The sequence below is a fragment of the Macaca mulatta genome, chromosome 9 (genome assembly GCF_049350105.2).
Source record: "Macaca mulatta isolate MMU2019108-1 chromosome 9, T2T-MMU8v2.0, whole genome shotgun sequence".
In the NCBI taxonomy this organism is placed as follows: Eukaryota; Metazoa; Chordata; class Mammalia; order Primates; family Cercopithecidae; genus Macaca; species Macaca mulatta.
This window is the reverse complement of record NC_133414.1, coordinates 81217839-81234403: the sequence shown is the minus strand read 5'-3', so window position 1 is coordinate 81234403 and position 16565 is coordinate 81217839. Positions and strand designations below refer to the sequence as shown.

The 16565-nt window shown below is 48.5% G+C and overlaps 1 protein-coding gene across 6 annotated transcripts in view; it reads right to left on the bottom strand.

Moving 5' to 3' along the window:
• The window catches only part of SLC25A16 (solute carrier family 25 member 16), a 58675-nt gene extending 56223 nt beyond the window's left edge, over positions 1-2452 (bottom strand). For all 6 annotated transcript variants that reach the window (XM_077946694.1, XM_077946695.1, XM_077946696.1 and 3 more), the window contains exon 1: positions 2213-2452. In XM_077946694.1, the coding sequence (XP_077802820.1) occupies positions 2213-2339 (127 nt within the window). In that variant the 5' untranslated portion in view covers positions 2340-2452. The remainder of the gene's footprint in view (positions 1-2212) is intronic.
• Positions 2453-16565: the final 14113 nt, after the last annotated feature.

Genomic DNA, 16565 nt, shown 5'->3' with positions numbered 1-16565 from the left:
GTAGCAGGGACTACAGGCATGTGCCACCACGCCTGGCCTTTTTTTTTTTGTATTTTTAGTAGACATGGGGTTTCACCATGTTGGCCAGGCTGGTCTTGAACTCCTGACCTCAGGTGATCTCCCCACCTGAGCCTCCTGAAGTGCTGGGATTACAGGTGTGAGACACCTCACCTGGCCTAAATGTCATTTTATCAGCAGAAGAACAAAATAATTAAATTCTGAGGCCTGGATTGGTGGCTCACGCCTTTAATCCCAGCACTTTGGGAGGCAGAGGTGAGCAGATTGCTTGAGGCCAAGAGTTCGAGACCAGCCTGGCCAACACGGTAAAACCCTGTTTCTACTAAAAATATAAAAATTAGGGCCAGGCGCGGTGGCTCACACCTGTAATCCCACCACTCTGGGAGACCAAGGCGGGTGGATCTCGAAGTCAAAAGATCGAGACAATCCTGGCCAACATGGTAAAACTCCATCTCTACTAAAAATACACAATTAGCTGGGTGTGGTGGCACACACCTATGGTCCTAGATACTCGGGAAGCTGAGGCAGGAGAATCGCTTGAACCCAGGAGGCAGAGGTTGCAGTGAGCTGAGAGGGCACCACTGCACTCCAGCCTGGGTGACAGAGTGAGACACCGTCTCAAAAATAAATAAATAAATAAATGAGCCAGGCATGGTGGTGCACGCCTCTAATCCCAGCTACTTGGAAGGCAGAAGCAGGTAAATCACTTGAACCTGGATGCAGAGGTTACAGTGAGCAGAGATCGTGCCGCTGCACTCCAGCCTGGCTGACAGAGTGAGACTCCATCTGGAAAAAGAAAAAGAAAAAGAAAAAGAAAAAAAAAATAGCCGGGCCTGGTGGCATTCCCCGGTAATCCCAGCTACTTGGGAAGGTGAGTGAGGAGAATCACTTGAATCCAGGATGCAGAGGTTACAGTGAGCCGAGATCATGCCACTGCACTCCAGCCTGGGTGTGGGAGTGAGACTCTGTCTCAAAACAACAACAACAACAAAAACTTAATACTGCTGCAGTCTTCAGAAATGATCTTTCTACAAATCCTCATGTGAGTGTTTGCTTTGTTTTGTTTTGTTTTTGAGATGGAGTGTGGCTCTGTTGCCCAGACTGGAGTGCATGGCAGGATCTCAGCTCACTGCAACCTCCACCTCCCCAGTTTAGGTGATTCTCCTGCCTCAGTCTCCTGAGTAGTTGAGTGCCACCACGCCTGACAAATTTTTGTAGTTTTAGTAGAGACAGGGTTTCACCATGTTGGACGGGCTGGTCTCAAACTCCTGACTTCAAGTGATCTGCCCACTTCAGTCTCCCAAAGTGCTGGGATTACAGGTGTGAGCCACTCTGCCCAGCAAATTTTTATCTTTTGTTTGTTTGTTTGTTTGTTTGTTTGTTTTCTTCTTTTAGGAGAGGGTCTTTCTCTGTAGGTCAGGCTGGAGTATAGTGGTATGATCATGGCTTACTGGAGCCTCAATCTCCTGGGCTCAAGCAGTCTTCCTGCCTCAGCTTCCCTAGTAACTGGGACTACAGTAGTGCACCACTGCACACAACCTCAATGTGGAATTTTTAAATTTATGAATCTTAAATAAGTAATGACAACCCAGAGAAGTAATTAAAGAAGGGTAGAGCTTGAAGGCCCAGGAAATTCCTAAGCGACAATATGAACTTTTTGATCCCAAAGTCACACCAATAATAGGGCTTGTCAAGTACTGTGGCACAGTTTACTAGAATCACTGGAACCAGTTTTGGCTCTAGATACTTTTGCACAATTTTCCAGTCGTCATTAAAAAGCTGATCTCCAATATTTGTTTTCCTTTAAGCAAACAGCAAAATCCAAGTCTACACTGGGTCACTCATGGTTTTTATAAAAGAAAGGAGTGCCCCGCATGTTTCACTAAAACCCCAGGGTCTCTGTAAGGGATCCTCCTCTTTTCCCTGTTATCCAGCCCTGAAAAATGGGTACCTGATTCAGACCTTCCACCTCCCCAGCCTTTGCCGGAGAGCCAAAGGTTCCACTCCCCATTATCTGACTGTCATTAGTCAAGTGATTACTAGAAAGAGGTTACAGCAGGTCAGGGCAGACGTCTAGCAGAGCATTGAAGCAGCCAGAGTCCAGGAATGTCATAAAGGCCGCTTGCATCCCACTTGCCCACAATCCTGACCCCGCCACCCAGAGCGCGGCTGGCTCTTCGTGGCATGGACCCACCTCCGGCCAGAAAGGAGCGCAGCCAGTAGAAGTCTCTGCGGGCTGTGGGCCCTCCGGCCCCTGCCGCCTGCGGCATTGCAGGAGGGGGATCGGCCGCCGCCAGGGCTGCCGCGGCCGCCGCCGCCATCAGGACCAGAGTCGCGTCAGCAGCCGAGGTTGCCAACTTACAAAACACCGGACGGGACCATAGCCCGAACAGGCGGTGACAGGACGCTGACCGCCCCGCCGGCGGGGCAGAGTGACACCCGGCGGCACGGCGCGAGCTGATGGCGTACAGCAGGGGCGGGACCTGAGTCACGCGCCAAGGGGCTCAAGCGGGAGGGGCGGGGCCAGGACGCGGAAGGGGGCGTCACCCAGGCTCGTAAACTTCCCCATAGCGCCTCACCCGGCATAGCCTCTGTCAGTTTACTGCTCAGGCCCCTTCTGTTCGGACGGAAAAAGGGAACGGTAGGCAGTGAGACCGTCCCATTAAAACCCACAACCTGGCCGGGCGCAGTGGCTCACGCCTGTAATCCCAGCACTTTGGAAGGCCCAGGCGGACGGATCACGTGAGGTCAAGAGTTCAAGACTAGCCTGGCGAACGTGGTGAAACCCCGTCTCTACTAAAAATACAAAAAATTAGCCTGGCGTTGGGTGGGCGCCCGTAATCCCAGATACTGGGGAGACTGAGGCAGGAGAATTGCTTGAACCCAGGAGGCAGAGGTTGCAGTAAGCCGAGATCACGCCATTGCACTCCAGCCTGGGCGACACAGCGAGACTACGCCTCGGAAAAAAAAAAAAAAAAGAAGCAGCAGCAGCAGCAGCCAGGCGCGGTGGCTCCCGCCTGTAATCCCAGCACTTCGGGAGGCCGAGGCCGATGGATCACGAGGTCAGGAGATAGAGACCATCCTGGCTAACACGGTGAAACCCTGTCTCTACTAAAAATGCAAAAAATTCGCCGGGCGTGGCGGCGGGCGCCTGTAGTCCCAGCTACTCAGGAGGCTGAGTCAGGAGAATAGCATGAACCTGAGAAGCGGAGCTTGCAAGTGAGCCAAGATCGCGCCACTGCACTCCAGCCTGGACTACAAAGCAAGACTCCGTCTCAGGGAAAAAAAAAAAAAAAAAAAAAAGCCCACAACTTTTTTTAGAAAGTTCTCTCCCATCTCTTCCCTTGACCTATATTGACCACTGACCAGTAATCCAGTAATCGCCTATCGCGCTTTTTTTTTTTTTTTTTTTTTTTTTGAGACAGAGTCTCGTTCTATTGCCCAGGTTGGAGTACAGTGGCGAGATCTCCGCTCACTGCAACCTCCACCCCCTGGGTTCAAGCAATTCTCTCGCCTCAGCCTCCCTAGTAGGTGGGATTACAGGCATGCGATACCACCCCTGGCTAATTTTTGTATGTTTAATAGAGAAGGGGTTTTGACGTATTGGCCAAGGCTGGTCTCAAACTCCTGACCTCATGGGATCCGCCCTCCTCGGCCTCCCAAAGTGCTGGGATTACAGGCGTGAGCCTCTGCGCCCGCCTCTCCGAGCTGTATTCTGACCTCCCTAGGATACAGCCTTTCTAACCTGCGGCTTCTCGCTTTTTCAGGCATGTTTGGACTTGCTTTCATCTCCCACCAAATCAGCTCTGCTTTGTCAGAGCTCCTCACTGAACATCAGTTTCTGCCCTCCCTAAGTCCCCACTAAGCTTCCATTCCACCCCTACCACCTCTGCAAAATATTTTAAAAAATATATCACAACCAGGCCTGGAGCGGTGGCTCACACAGTAATCCCAGCACTTTGGGAGGCCAAGGCTGGCAGACCACCAGGAGTTTGAGACCAGCCTGGCCAACATGGTGAAACCCTGTCTCTACTAAAAATACAAAAATTAGCCGGGTGTGGTTGTAGGTGCCTGTGGGTGCCAGTAATCCCAGCTACTCGGGAGCCTGAGGCAGGAGAATCGCTTGAACCTGGGAGGTGGAGGTTGCAGTGAGCTGAGATCCCACCGTTGCACTCCAGCCTGGGCGACAAGAGAAAAACTCTGTCTCAAAAAAAAAAAAAAATATATATATATATATATATATATATATGTATATAATATCTTGCTAAAGCAGGTGATTCTTTCTTTTTGGCTCTATACATTTCACAAATAGTTCTGCCTTTTCAGGCAATCCTGAATCTGTCTTCCACTTAGTTCTCCAATTTGTTTGAAATGTTTGTTTTTTGGTGCCGTAAATAAATAGCACTTGAATATAAATTTAATTTATTTAGTAAGGCCATTTTTACTTTTTGCAGAAAGGGTACACTCGCCAGCAGTGTACAGGGTCATTTATGACCTGTCATGTCTACCTTACTGCTGTGTCTAGTTTCCATTGACTGGAACAGGACCTCACATTTTGTATTTGTTTCAATTGGCTAGTAACTTAGAACTTTTTAAAAGAGGCATAGGTAGAGAGGAACAAAGGAAGGAGTAAGTAACTTGTGGAATGTTGAGAAAGGTAAAAACACTTTTTTTTTTTTTTTTTTTTTTTAGACGGAGTCTCGCTGTGTCGCCCAGGCTGGAGTGCAGTGGCCGGATCTCAGCTCACTGCAAGCTCTGCCTCCCGGGTTTTTACGCCATTCTCCTGCCTCAGCCTCCCGAGTAGCCGGGACTACAGGCGCCCGCCACCTCGCCCGGCTAGTTTTTTGTATTTTTTAGTAGAGACGGGGTTTCACCGTGTTAGCCAGGATGGTCTCGAACTCCTGACCTCGTGATCCGCCCGTCTCGGCCTCCCAAAGTGCTGGGATTACAGGCTTGAGCCACCGCGCCCGGCCAAAAACACTTTTAAATAAGGAAGAGGAACATGTAGTCCCAGCTACTCGGGAAGCTGAGGCAGGAGAATGGTGAGAACCCAGGAGGCGGAGCTTGCAGTGAGCCGAGATCACGCCACTGCACTCCAGCCTGGGCGACAGAGTGAGACTCTGTCTCAAAATAAAGAAAGAGAAGTTATTATTTATTCCTAATTAGACGGGGAAGAAAGTCGTTGAAGAGGAACCTCTATTTTACTTTTTACAAATTCCACTGAGCTCTGCTTCCTACCAACCTCAAGTCTCTGCCCTAAACTCTGAGGAAACTTCCAGGTTCATCTCCCTGGTCCCACTGCGTCCAAGACTCTATTTATTAACCACCATTTACAAGCATTTCTCTCTCACTGTGGACCCCACATCAGTTCCAGCCTGGACAAAACTCATTCCCAATCTTTGTGACCAAAGTTGTCCTGAACTTTTATCTTCCCTTTCAGAAATTACCTATTATATTTTTACTAAATACTTCAGCCTTCCCTTTACAGACACTGATCTCTGTCTTTTTCTGTGCATGTGCCTCTGCAAAATGTGCATTTGCAGATGTTCCAGTGTTCCAGAGCTTAGTCTATGCGTCTCTTCTCTTCTATGATTATATTTGCTCTTAGAGATCTCACCCAAGCTCGTGGCTTTTTTCTTTCCTTTTTTCGATGAAGTTTCCCTCGTGTTGCCCAGGCTGGAGTTCAATGACACAGTCTCAGCTCACTGCAATCACCACCTCCCAGGTTCAAGCAATTCTCCTGCCTCAGCCTCCCAAGTAGCTGGGATTACAGGCATGCGCCACCACGCCTGGCTAATTTTGTTTGTTGTTTTTTTTTTTTTTTTTTTGAGACGAAATCTCGCTCTGTCACCCAGGCTGGAGTGCAGTGGCCGGATCTCAGCTCACTGCAAGCTCCGCCTCCCAGGTTCACACCATTCTCCTGGCTCAGCCTCCCAAGTAGCTGGGACTACAGGCGCCCGCCACCTTGCCCGGCTAGTTTTTTGTATTTTTTAGTAGAGACAGGGTTTCACCGTGTTAGTCAGGATGGTCTCGATCTCCTGACCTTGTGATCCACCTGTCTCAGCCTCCCAAAGTGCTGGGATTACAGGCTTGAGCCACCATGCCCGACCAATTTTGTATTTTTAGTAGAGATGGGGTTTCACTATGTTGGTCAGGCTGGTTTCAAACTCCTGACCTCAAGTGATCCTTAGCCTCCCAAAGTTCTGTGATTACAGGTATGAGTCACTGCCCCCGACCCCACCCGACCCCTCTTTTTTTATTTTTTATTTTTTTAATTTATTTATTTCTTTTTTTTTGAGGCAAGGTCTTTTGCTCAGACTGAAGTACAGTGGCGAGATCTCAGTTCCCTGCAACCTCAAACTCCAGAACTCAAGTGATCCTCTCACTTTAGCCTCTCAAGTAGCTAGGACTAGTGGCGTGCACCACTATGCCTGGCTAATTTGTTTTTAAATTTCTTTTTTTTTTTTTTTCAGACAGAGTTTCACTCTTGTCACCCAGGCTGGAGTGCAATGGCATGATCTCAACTCACTGCAACCTCTGCCTCCTGAGTTCAAGCGATTCTCCTGCCTCAGCCTCCCAAGTAGCTGGGATTACAGGCGCCCACCACCAGGCCCAGCTAATTTTTGTATTTTTAGTAGAGACGGGGTTTCACCATGTTGGCCAGGCTGGTCTTGAACTTCTGACCTCAGGTGATCTGCCCACCTTGGCCTCCTAAAATGCTGGGATTACACGTGTGAGCCACTGCACCCAGCCTGTTTTTTAATTTTTTTGTAGAGACAAGGTCTCACTCTGTTGCCCAGACTGGTCTTGAACTCCTAGCTTCAAGTAATACCACCTCAGCCTCCCAAAGTGCTAGGATAACAGGTGTGAGCCACTGTGCCCGGTCTCCAACTATAGCTTTTTTTTTTTTTTTTTTGGTTTTTTTGTTTGTTTGTTTTTGTTTTTCTGAGACAGAGTCTTGCTCAGTTGCCCAGGCTGGAATGCAGTGGCGCAATCTCTGCTCACTGCAACCTCTGCCTCCCGGAGTCAAGCGATTCTCCTACCTCAGCCTCAGGAGTAACTGGGATTACAGGCATGTGCCACCATGCCATACTAATTGTATTTTCAGTAGAGGCAGCGTTTCACCATGTTGTCCAGGCTAGTCTTGAACTCCTGACCTCATGATCTGCCTGCCTCGACCTCCCAAAGTCCTGGGATTACAAGCATGAGCCACAATCATGGTTTTAAATAACATCCATATCATGAGAACTCCCATATCTCTAGTCCTTCTCACTCTATTCCCCAACTCCATTGATTCATATCTCCACAATCTTCATCTGTATATCTAACCGGCATCTATTTACCACATCCAAAACTAATTTTTTTAATTAAAAAAAAATTTTTTTTGAGACAGTGTCTTGCTCTGTCACCCAGGCTGGAGTGCAGTGGCAAGATCACGGCTCACTGCAGACTCCTCCTCCTGGTGCCCGTGATTCTCCCATGTCAGCCTCCCGAGTAGCTGGGACTACAGGCAGGCGCCATCAAGCCTGGCTAATTTTTGTACTTTTTGTAGAGACAGTGTTTCATCATGTTACCCAGGCTGGTCTCAAACTCCTGGGCTCAGACTATCTGCCTGGGTAGGCCTCCCAAAGTGTTTGGATTACAGACACAAGCTGCTGTGCCAGACCTCAAAGCAATTCTCCAAAACTTGAACCAAATTTCATCACTCCTCATCCCAAAACCCCCTGATGGCGGCCAGGCCCAGTGGCTTATGCCTGTAATCCCAGTACTTTGGGAGGCTGAGGCAGGCGGATCACCTGAGGTCGGGAATTGGAGACCAGCTTGACCAACATGGAGAAACCCCATCTCTACTAAAAATACAAAATTAGCCAGGCATGGCGGTGCATATCTGTAATCCCAGCTACTCGGGAGGCTGAGGCAGGAGAATTGCTTGAACCCCAGAGGTTGCTATGAACCGAGATCATGCCATGGCACTCCAGCCTGGGCAACAAGACCGAAATTCTGTCTCAAACAAACAAACAAACAAAAATAAACAAACAAAAAAACCCTCTGATGGCTTCCCATTCTACATAGAGGAAGCTGAAATCCTTAAAATGACATTGTGAATTCCTACTAAATCTCTGACCTCCACAGCTAGGACTCCTCTCAGTCATGCTGGTCTCTTTGTTGTTTTTCAAAAACACCAAACATGCTTCCTTCAGGGCCTATGCATGTGCTATGTCTTCTGCCTGTACTGCTAGATATTCCTTGTAACTTCTTCTCTCCCCTCCAAGTATTTATACAAAATGACACCTGAAATAGACCTTGCCTAACTACGATATTTAAAATTACCAATCCCGGCTGGGCGCGGTGGCTCAAGCCTGTAATCCCAGCACTTTGGGAGGCCGAGACGGGCGGATCATGAGGTCAGGAGATCGAGACCATCCTGGCTAACCCGGTGAAACCCCGTCTCTAGTAAAAAAATACAAAAAAACAGCCAGGCGAGGTGGCGAGCGTCTGTAGTCCCAGCTACTCGGGAGGCTGAGGCAGGAGAATGGCGTAAACCCGGGAGGCGGAGCTTGCAGTGAGCCGAGATCTGGCCACTGCACTCCAGGCTGGGTGACAGAGCGAGACTCCGTCTCAAAAACAAAACAAAACAAAAATAAATAAATAAAATAAAATAAAATTACCAATCCCTACCATAATTCACTATCTCTTTTCTGTCCTTTATTATTATTATTATTATTGTTGTTGTTGTTGTTGTTTGAGAAGGAGTCTCGCTCTGTCACCAGGCTAGCGTGCATGGCGCGATCTCCACTCACTGCACCCTCCGCCTCCTGGATTCAAGCAACTGTTTCGCCTCAGCCTCCCGAGTAGCTGAGATTACAGGCACAAGCCACCATACTCAGCTAATTTTCTTGTATGTGTATATATATGTGTGTGTGTATACACACAGACACACACATACATATATATACACACACACACACACTTTTTTTGTGTGTGTATTTTTTTTTTAGATGGAGTCTCGCTCTTGTCACCCAGGCTGGAGTGCAAAGGCACAATCTCAGCTCACTGCAACCTCCGCCTCCCAGGTTCAAGCAATTCTCCTATCTCAGGCTCCCGGGTAACTGGGACTACAGGCGCACGCCATCATCCCCTAATTTTTTTTTTTTTTTTTTTTTGAGACAGAGTCTCGCTCTGTCGCCCAGGCTGGAGTGCAGTGGCATGATCTCGGCTCACTGCAAGTTCCGCCTCCCAGGTTCATGCCATTCTCCTGCCTCAGCCTCCCAAGTAGCTGGGACTACAGGCACCCGCCACTATGCCTGGCTAATTTTTTGTATTTTTTTTTTTTTAGTAGAGACAGGGTTTCACCATGTTAGCCAGGATGGTCTTGATCTCCTGACCTCATGATCCACCCGTCTTGGCCTCCCAAAGTGCTGGGATTACAGGCGTAAGCCACTGCACCTGGCCAAAATAAAATCACTCTTGTCCCCACACTCTACCCCTCTAATGCATCTATTATAATCTGATGCACCTACTTCTTCTGCAATGGCCCCTGAGCTTTGTGGGAGACACTGAAGTTATTTCCATGGCGTGGGTGACATGTTGCTTCAGTTTGTTTTCTAGTTGTAAGCAGAGACTGCAGCAACAATACAATAGACAAGATATCATAGGTTAAATATAAGGCACAGAATTAAAAATGCCTTTGTCACCACATTTACCCTTAGCCAAACCAGGAGGAGAGCCACTGGGAGAAAGAAAGGGTAGAGAAACACACTCTAGAAAGAGGTTCATTTCTCCTTCTGTAGGGCAGAGCACCAGGAGGAACAGAAGACTGTGAGTGGAAATACAAATGCTTAGTAGATACTTGGTGGGAGAGTTCTTCTCCATCAAGCAGAATGACTGTGGTAGTTTCATCTCTGTTAGTGAGGACACAGGCAGCCTGAGGATTATGGGCTGGGGGTGCATACCAAACATGTTGCCCAAGGGACGAAGGTGCCAGTATTATGTGTAAGGCTACAGGAGCAGCAAAAGACCATGTCAGACGGCTGACCGAGGTTCTCTTTAAAAGAAGCCTTGTTCCAATGTATTGGCATGTGGAGCATTTTGGCCCAGACTCCAACAGGATCAATGCAGACCACTTACACTGGCCAGGAAATCCCTTGCTCTTTGGCAAGAAAGGCCCTATTCAACCTGGGGTAAGTTGCCAGTCCAACCCTCATTCAAGTGTCTCCTCCCCTTGCCGGGCGCTGTGGCTAACACTTGTAATCCCAGGACTTTGGGAGGCCAAGGCGGGCAGATCACCTGAGGTCAGGAGTTCAAGACCAGCCTGACGAACATGGAGAAACCCCATCTCTACTAAAAATACAGAATTAGTTGGGGTGGTGGCACATGCCTGTAATCCCAGCTACTTGGGAGGCTGAGGCAGGAGAATAGCTTGAACCCAGGAGGCGGAGGTTGCCGTGAGCCAAGATCATGCCATTGCACTCCAGCCTGGACAACAAGAGCGAAACTCCGTCTTAAAAAAAAAAGAGGCCGGGCGCGGTGGCTCAAGCCTGTAATCCCAGCACTTTGGGAGGCCGAGACGGGCAGATCACAAGGTCAGGAGATCGAGACCACCCTGGCTAACATGGTGAAACCCTGTCTCTACTAAAAAATACAAAAAACTAGCCGGGCGAGATGGCGGGCGCCTGTAGTCCCAGCTACTTGGGAGGCTGAGGCAGGAGAATGGCGTGAACCCAGGAGGCGGAGCTTGCAGTGAGCTGAGATCCGGCCACTGCACTCCAGCCTGGGTGACAGAGCGAGATCCGTCTCAAAAAAAAAAAAAAAAGAAAAAAAAGTGTCTCCTCCTCTGGATCAAGGTCTTGGGGAGTCCTAAATAACATTTGCTGTTGGCCTGTTATCAGCACTGGTAGACATGCATCTGGTCAGACTTTTTTTTTTTTTTGAGACAGAGTCTCACTCTGTCACCCAGGATGGAGTGCAGTGGCACGATCTCAGCTCACTGCAACCTCCGCCTCCCAGGTTGAAGCGATTTTCCTGCCTCAGCCTCCCGAGTAACTGGGACTGCAGGTGTGCACTACCATGCCCAGCTAAATTTTCTGTTTTTAGTACAGACAGGGTTTCACCATGTCGGCCAAGATGGCCTTGATCTCTTGACATTGTGATCTGCCTGCCTTGGCCTCCCAAAGTGCTGGGATTACAGGCATGAGCCACCACGTCCAGCCCAGACTTTTTTTGTAAGTGTGGTCAATAGACCCTCCCCAGTGGTGGTACTGAGTCCATGGTATGATACCAGCACAGAATGTATTTCAACCAAATTAAGATTTCTTTTTTTTTTTCTTTATTTTTTGGAAATAGGGTCTTGTTCTGTGGCCCAAGCTGGAGTGCAGTGGTGCCATTATAGCTAACTGCAGCCTAGACCTCACGGGTTCAAGTGATGCTCCTGCCTCAGCCTCATAAGTAGCTGGGACTCCAGTTGCGTGCCACCACCATGCCCAGCTCGCTCTCTCTCTCTTTTTTGTTTTTTTTTGTGGTAGAGACAGGATTGCACTATGTTGCCCAGCAGGCTGGTCTCCAATTCCTGGCCTCAAACAATTTTCCCACCTTGGCCTCCCAAAGCATCGGGATTGCAGATGTGAACCACCACCCCTGGCCCAAATTAAGGTTTCTTTTATTTTTTTGAGATGTTGTCTCCCTCTACCTCCCAGGCTGGAGTGCAGTGGCACGATCTCGGTTCACTACAACCTCCCCCTCCCAGATTCAAGCAGTTCTCCTGCCTCAGCCTCCTGAGTAGCTAGGATTACAGGCACACACTACCATGCCCGGGTAATTTTTGTATTTTTTAGTAGAGACGGGGTTTCACCTTGTTGGCCAGGCTGGTCTCAAACTCCTGACCTCAAGTTATCCACCTGCCTTGGCCTCCCAAAGTGCTGGGATTACAGGCATAAGCCATCTTACCCGGCCCTAATTAAGGTTTCTAATTAAGGCCAAATTAAGGTTTGCCTGAAGCAAAACCTTCTCCCACCCATGCAATGTTCTGGGTTGCAAAAATATTCACTGTGTGCCTTCAAATTGCTATTTTTTGTTTCAATAAACCTTGCCACTTGGGGATTATATGGCAAATGAAATCTCTGGTCTATATCCCTTTCAAGTGCCCAATCTTGGACATCATGCCCAGTAAAATGTGTGCCTACATCACTACAAATGCATCAAGAGTATCCATATATTACACTGAGTTGTTCCAAGCCCTTAATGGTGGCTATTTGGTTTGCCCTTTTACAAGGGAAGGCCTGTAACCACCCTGTGGTGGTGTCTCCATGTTAGTATGTACTTCTATCCCAACCTTACTGGTGGAGGTCCATTGTAGTCTATCTGAAGCCTCTCACAGGAGTGGCTGTCCCATATATGTGTCCAGATCTATGTGGAATGCAGCGGGGGCACAGGTGGGAGCAAACCGAACAGTGTGGTACTGCTGCTGCTAAATCTGCATAGCAGAGGGGCAATCCTGCTCCCTTTGCTATTCGCCATTCCACTCATACACTGTGATGCCCACTGTATTTATGTGCCAATCAGCTAGCTCAGAGAATTGCAAGGGAGCCAGGGTTCTAATTTTTGCCATGGTACCAGCCTCCATGTTACAGGGGTGGGGGATGGGGGTTGAATCTGACCGGTGTGCAGAAACGTGATACATAGTTAGATTTGCAGTGAGTTCTTGTAGCTTTTCCCAAATATCTTTCCACATGGCAGCTTCCCACAGTATGTGCCAGTCATTCCAACCAACCGGGCAAGCCAAGTTATAAGGTCCTTTTTTTTTTTTTTTTTTTTTTAACTGAGACAAGGTCTTGCTCTGTCACCCAGGCTAGAGTCCACTGGCACAATAATGTCTCACTGCAGCCTCAACTTCCTGGGCTCAAGCAGTCCTCCTGCCTCAGTCTCCCTAGTAGCTGGGACTACAAGTATGCACCACAACACCGAGCCAATTTTTTTTTTTTTTGAAACAGAGTTTCGCTCTGTCACCCAGGCTGGAATGCAGAGGCATGACTTGGCTCACTGCAACCTCCACCTCCCAGGTTCACGCCATTCTCCTGCCTCAGCCTCCCGAGTAGCTGGGACTATAGGCGCCCATCACCATGCCTGGCGAATTTTTGTATTTTTAGTAGAGACGTGGTTTCACTATGTTGGTCAGGCTGGTCTCGAACTCCTGACCTCTTGATCCACCCACCTCTGCCTCCCAAAGTGCTGGGATTACAGGCTTGAGCCACTGCGCCTGGCCAACACAGAGCCAATTTTTAATCTTTTTGTAGAGACGAGGGCCTCACTATCTTGCTCAGGCTGGTCTCAATCTCCTGAGCTCAAGTGATCTTGGCTCACAAAGTGCTGGTATTATAGACATGAACCACCACTCCTGGCAAAGATCACTGAATACTGCGCAACTATTTGTACAGAGAACTATAGGCCATCGCTCATGGCCATCGTACAAACCAATTGTGCAGCTCAAAGTTCTGCCTATTGACTGCTTTGCTGCATTCTCAAACCATAAGGTATCTGCCTGTGTATGGGCAGCTGCAGCTACTGTGTGTCCATCCATACAGGTTACCTCTGCTCAACCCATCTCAGTACCAAGTGTTTTCAAAAATGAGGGTCATGCCTCCATGTACACACTCTGCAATAGGGGCAGCCCTGGTCTCATAGTGTACTAGCTTTAAGATAGCATGCACAGCCGTGCACAGTGGCTCACGCCTGTAATCCCAGCATTTTGGGAGGCCAAGGCGGGTGGATCACCTGAGGTCGGGAGTCTGAGACCAGCCTGACCAGCATGGTGAAACTCCGTCTCTACCAAAAAAAAAACAAAATTAGCCGGCTGTGGTAGCTCATGCCTGTAATCCCAGCTACTCAGGAGGAGAATCACTTGAACCTGGGAGGCAGAGGTTGCGGTGAGTCAAGATCTTACCATTGCACTCCAGCCTGGGCAACAAGAGCAAAATTCCGTCTCAAAAAAAAAAAATGATAGCATGCAATTCGTCTCTCAACGGACTCATGGAGAGGGCACTACCTTGTTGCAGGTATGCATGCCACTTTTGTAAAGTGGAGGCCTGGGCAATAGCTGAGGCAGTCCTGGCAAACAACACTTCCATCCAGCCTTTGATAGGGAAACCTGTTTGTGTGTGTGTGTGTGTGTGTGTGTGTGTGTTTTGTTTTTGTTTTTGTTTTTTGAGACACGGTCTTGCTCTGTCGCCTAGGCTGGAGTGCAGTGGCACCATCAAAGCTCTCTGCAGCCTGGAACTCACAGCCTCGAGTGATCCTTCCCCTTCAGCCTCCCAAAGTGCTAGGGTTACAGGTTTCAGCTACCATGCCTGGCGAGGAGACTCGGCCTTACTATTATTGGCAAAGCAGCAGTTCTGGGTTTCACTTGCTACATCCCCCAGGATCTGTTGTTCAAGTGGGGAATTAGTGAGTTTCAGCACTATTGGTCCAGAGCTGTGACCAAAATCCTAGAGGAACTGCTTTCCCATGTTGGACTTGCCAGAGGGCCCAACTGGTCCCCTCAGCATTTATGGTCACATCTAAAGACATCGCCATCCTGGAAAAGGGGAACCTAAGGCTTTTACCTGAACCACTAGCATTTTAGCCTTCTCAAATGTTTCCTCTTGTTTTCTATACCAGCACTAACTGGATACCTTCTTTACTAGTCAGTGTAGGGGATATGAACATTAAGCTAAATGTGGAATGATGTCTGCTAGTATCCCAAAAGACTGAGGAAATTTTGTAACTGTTTCCCTGTTTTAGGCATGGAAAATTTTTATATTTTGCCAATGATTGTGCCTGGGATAAGGTGTGTCTTAACCGATCAACTGACACTCTAAAGACTTTACAGATGGTCCTGGCCCTTGTATATTTTGCAAGTTGATGGCCCATCCTCTGGATTGGAGAAGGGTGCACAAGTGTCAAGCTGTTGCTGTAACACTGACAAATCTTCAGAGGTTAGCATAATATTACCAACGTAATGAAACCATCTGACAGCAAGTGGTGGTGGAGATAGAGTCAAACCTCTAACAATCACACCATGACAAATAGTGAGTCTATGTAAATAACCTTGGGGCAACACTTGAAATGTCCATCTCGGCTGTCCCAAGTAAAAGCAAATTGGCCAGGCATGGAGGCTCATGCCTGTAATCCCAGCACTTTGGAAGGCCAAAGGCCAGAGGATCACTTGAGGTCAGCAGTTCGAGACCAGGCTGGCCAACATGGTGAAACCCTGTCTCTACTAAAATACAAAAATTAGCTGGGCATGGTGGCGCACACCTGTAATCCCAGCTACGTAGGAGGCTGAGGCAGGAGAATCACTTGAACAAGGGAGGTGGAGGTTACAGTGAGCTGAGATCACGCCACTGCACTTTACCATGGGCCACAAAGGGAGACTCTATCTCAAAAAACAAAACACGAAAACAGCCAGGCTTCGGTGGCTCACACCTGTAATCCCAGCACTTTGGGAGGCCAAGATGGGTGGATCAACTGAGGTCAGGAGTTCCGGAACAGCCTGGCCAGCGTGGTGAAACCCCACCTCTAAAAATCAAGCATTAGCCAGGTGTGGTGGCGCCTGCCTATAGTCCCAGCTACTCAGGAGGCTGAGACAGGAAAATTGCTTGAACCCGAGAGGTGGAGGTTTCAGTGAGCCAAGATCACACCACTATACGCCAGCCTAGGCGACAGAATGAGACTCTGTCTCGAAACAACCAACCAACCAACAACAACAACAAACAACAAAAAAACCCTAGCAAATTGGTCCTGTGAGTCAGGATGCAAAGGGATGCTAAAGAAGACATTAATGGCCAGGTGTGGTGGCTCACGCCTGTAATCCCAGGACTTTGGGAGGCCGAAGTGGGCAGATCACCTGAGGTCAGGAGTTCAAGACCAGCCTGGCCAACATCATGAAACCCCGTCTCTACTAAAACTACAAAAAATTAGCTGGGCGTGGTGACAGTGCCTGTAATCCCAGCTACTCAGGAGGCTGAGGCATTAGAATCGCTTGAACCCAGGAGGCAGAGGTTGCAGTGAGTTGAGATTGTACCATTGAACTCCAGCTTGGGCAACAAGAGTGAAACTCTGTCTCAAAAAAAAAAGAAGAAGAAGAAGGAGAAGAAGACATTAGCATCTGGGTGCGTTGGCTCACGCCTGTAATCCCAGAACTTTGGGAGGCCAAGGCAGGCAAATCACCTGAGGTCAGGAGTTCGAGACCAGCCTGACCAACATGGAGAAACCCCGTTTCTACTAAAAATACAAAATTAGCCAGGCGTGGTGGCGCATGCCTGTAATCCCAGCTATTCGGGAGGCTGAGGCAGAAGAATTGCTTGAACCCAGGAGGCAGAGGTTGTGGCGAGCCAAGATCATGCCATTGCACTCCAGCCTGTGCAACAAGAGTGAAACTCTGTCTCAAAGAAAAAAAAAGACATTAGGGAAATCTAACATGACATGGGTTTAGTTGCATTCTGCACCTGTGTCCACTAAAGTCAGGGTTCTCTGTGTGTTTTTTGGAATCTAATAGATTGTGAGCTCCACATGGG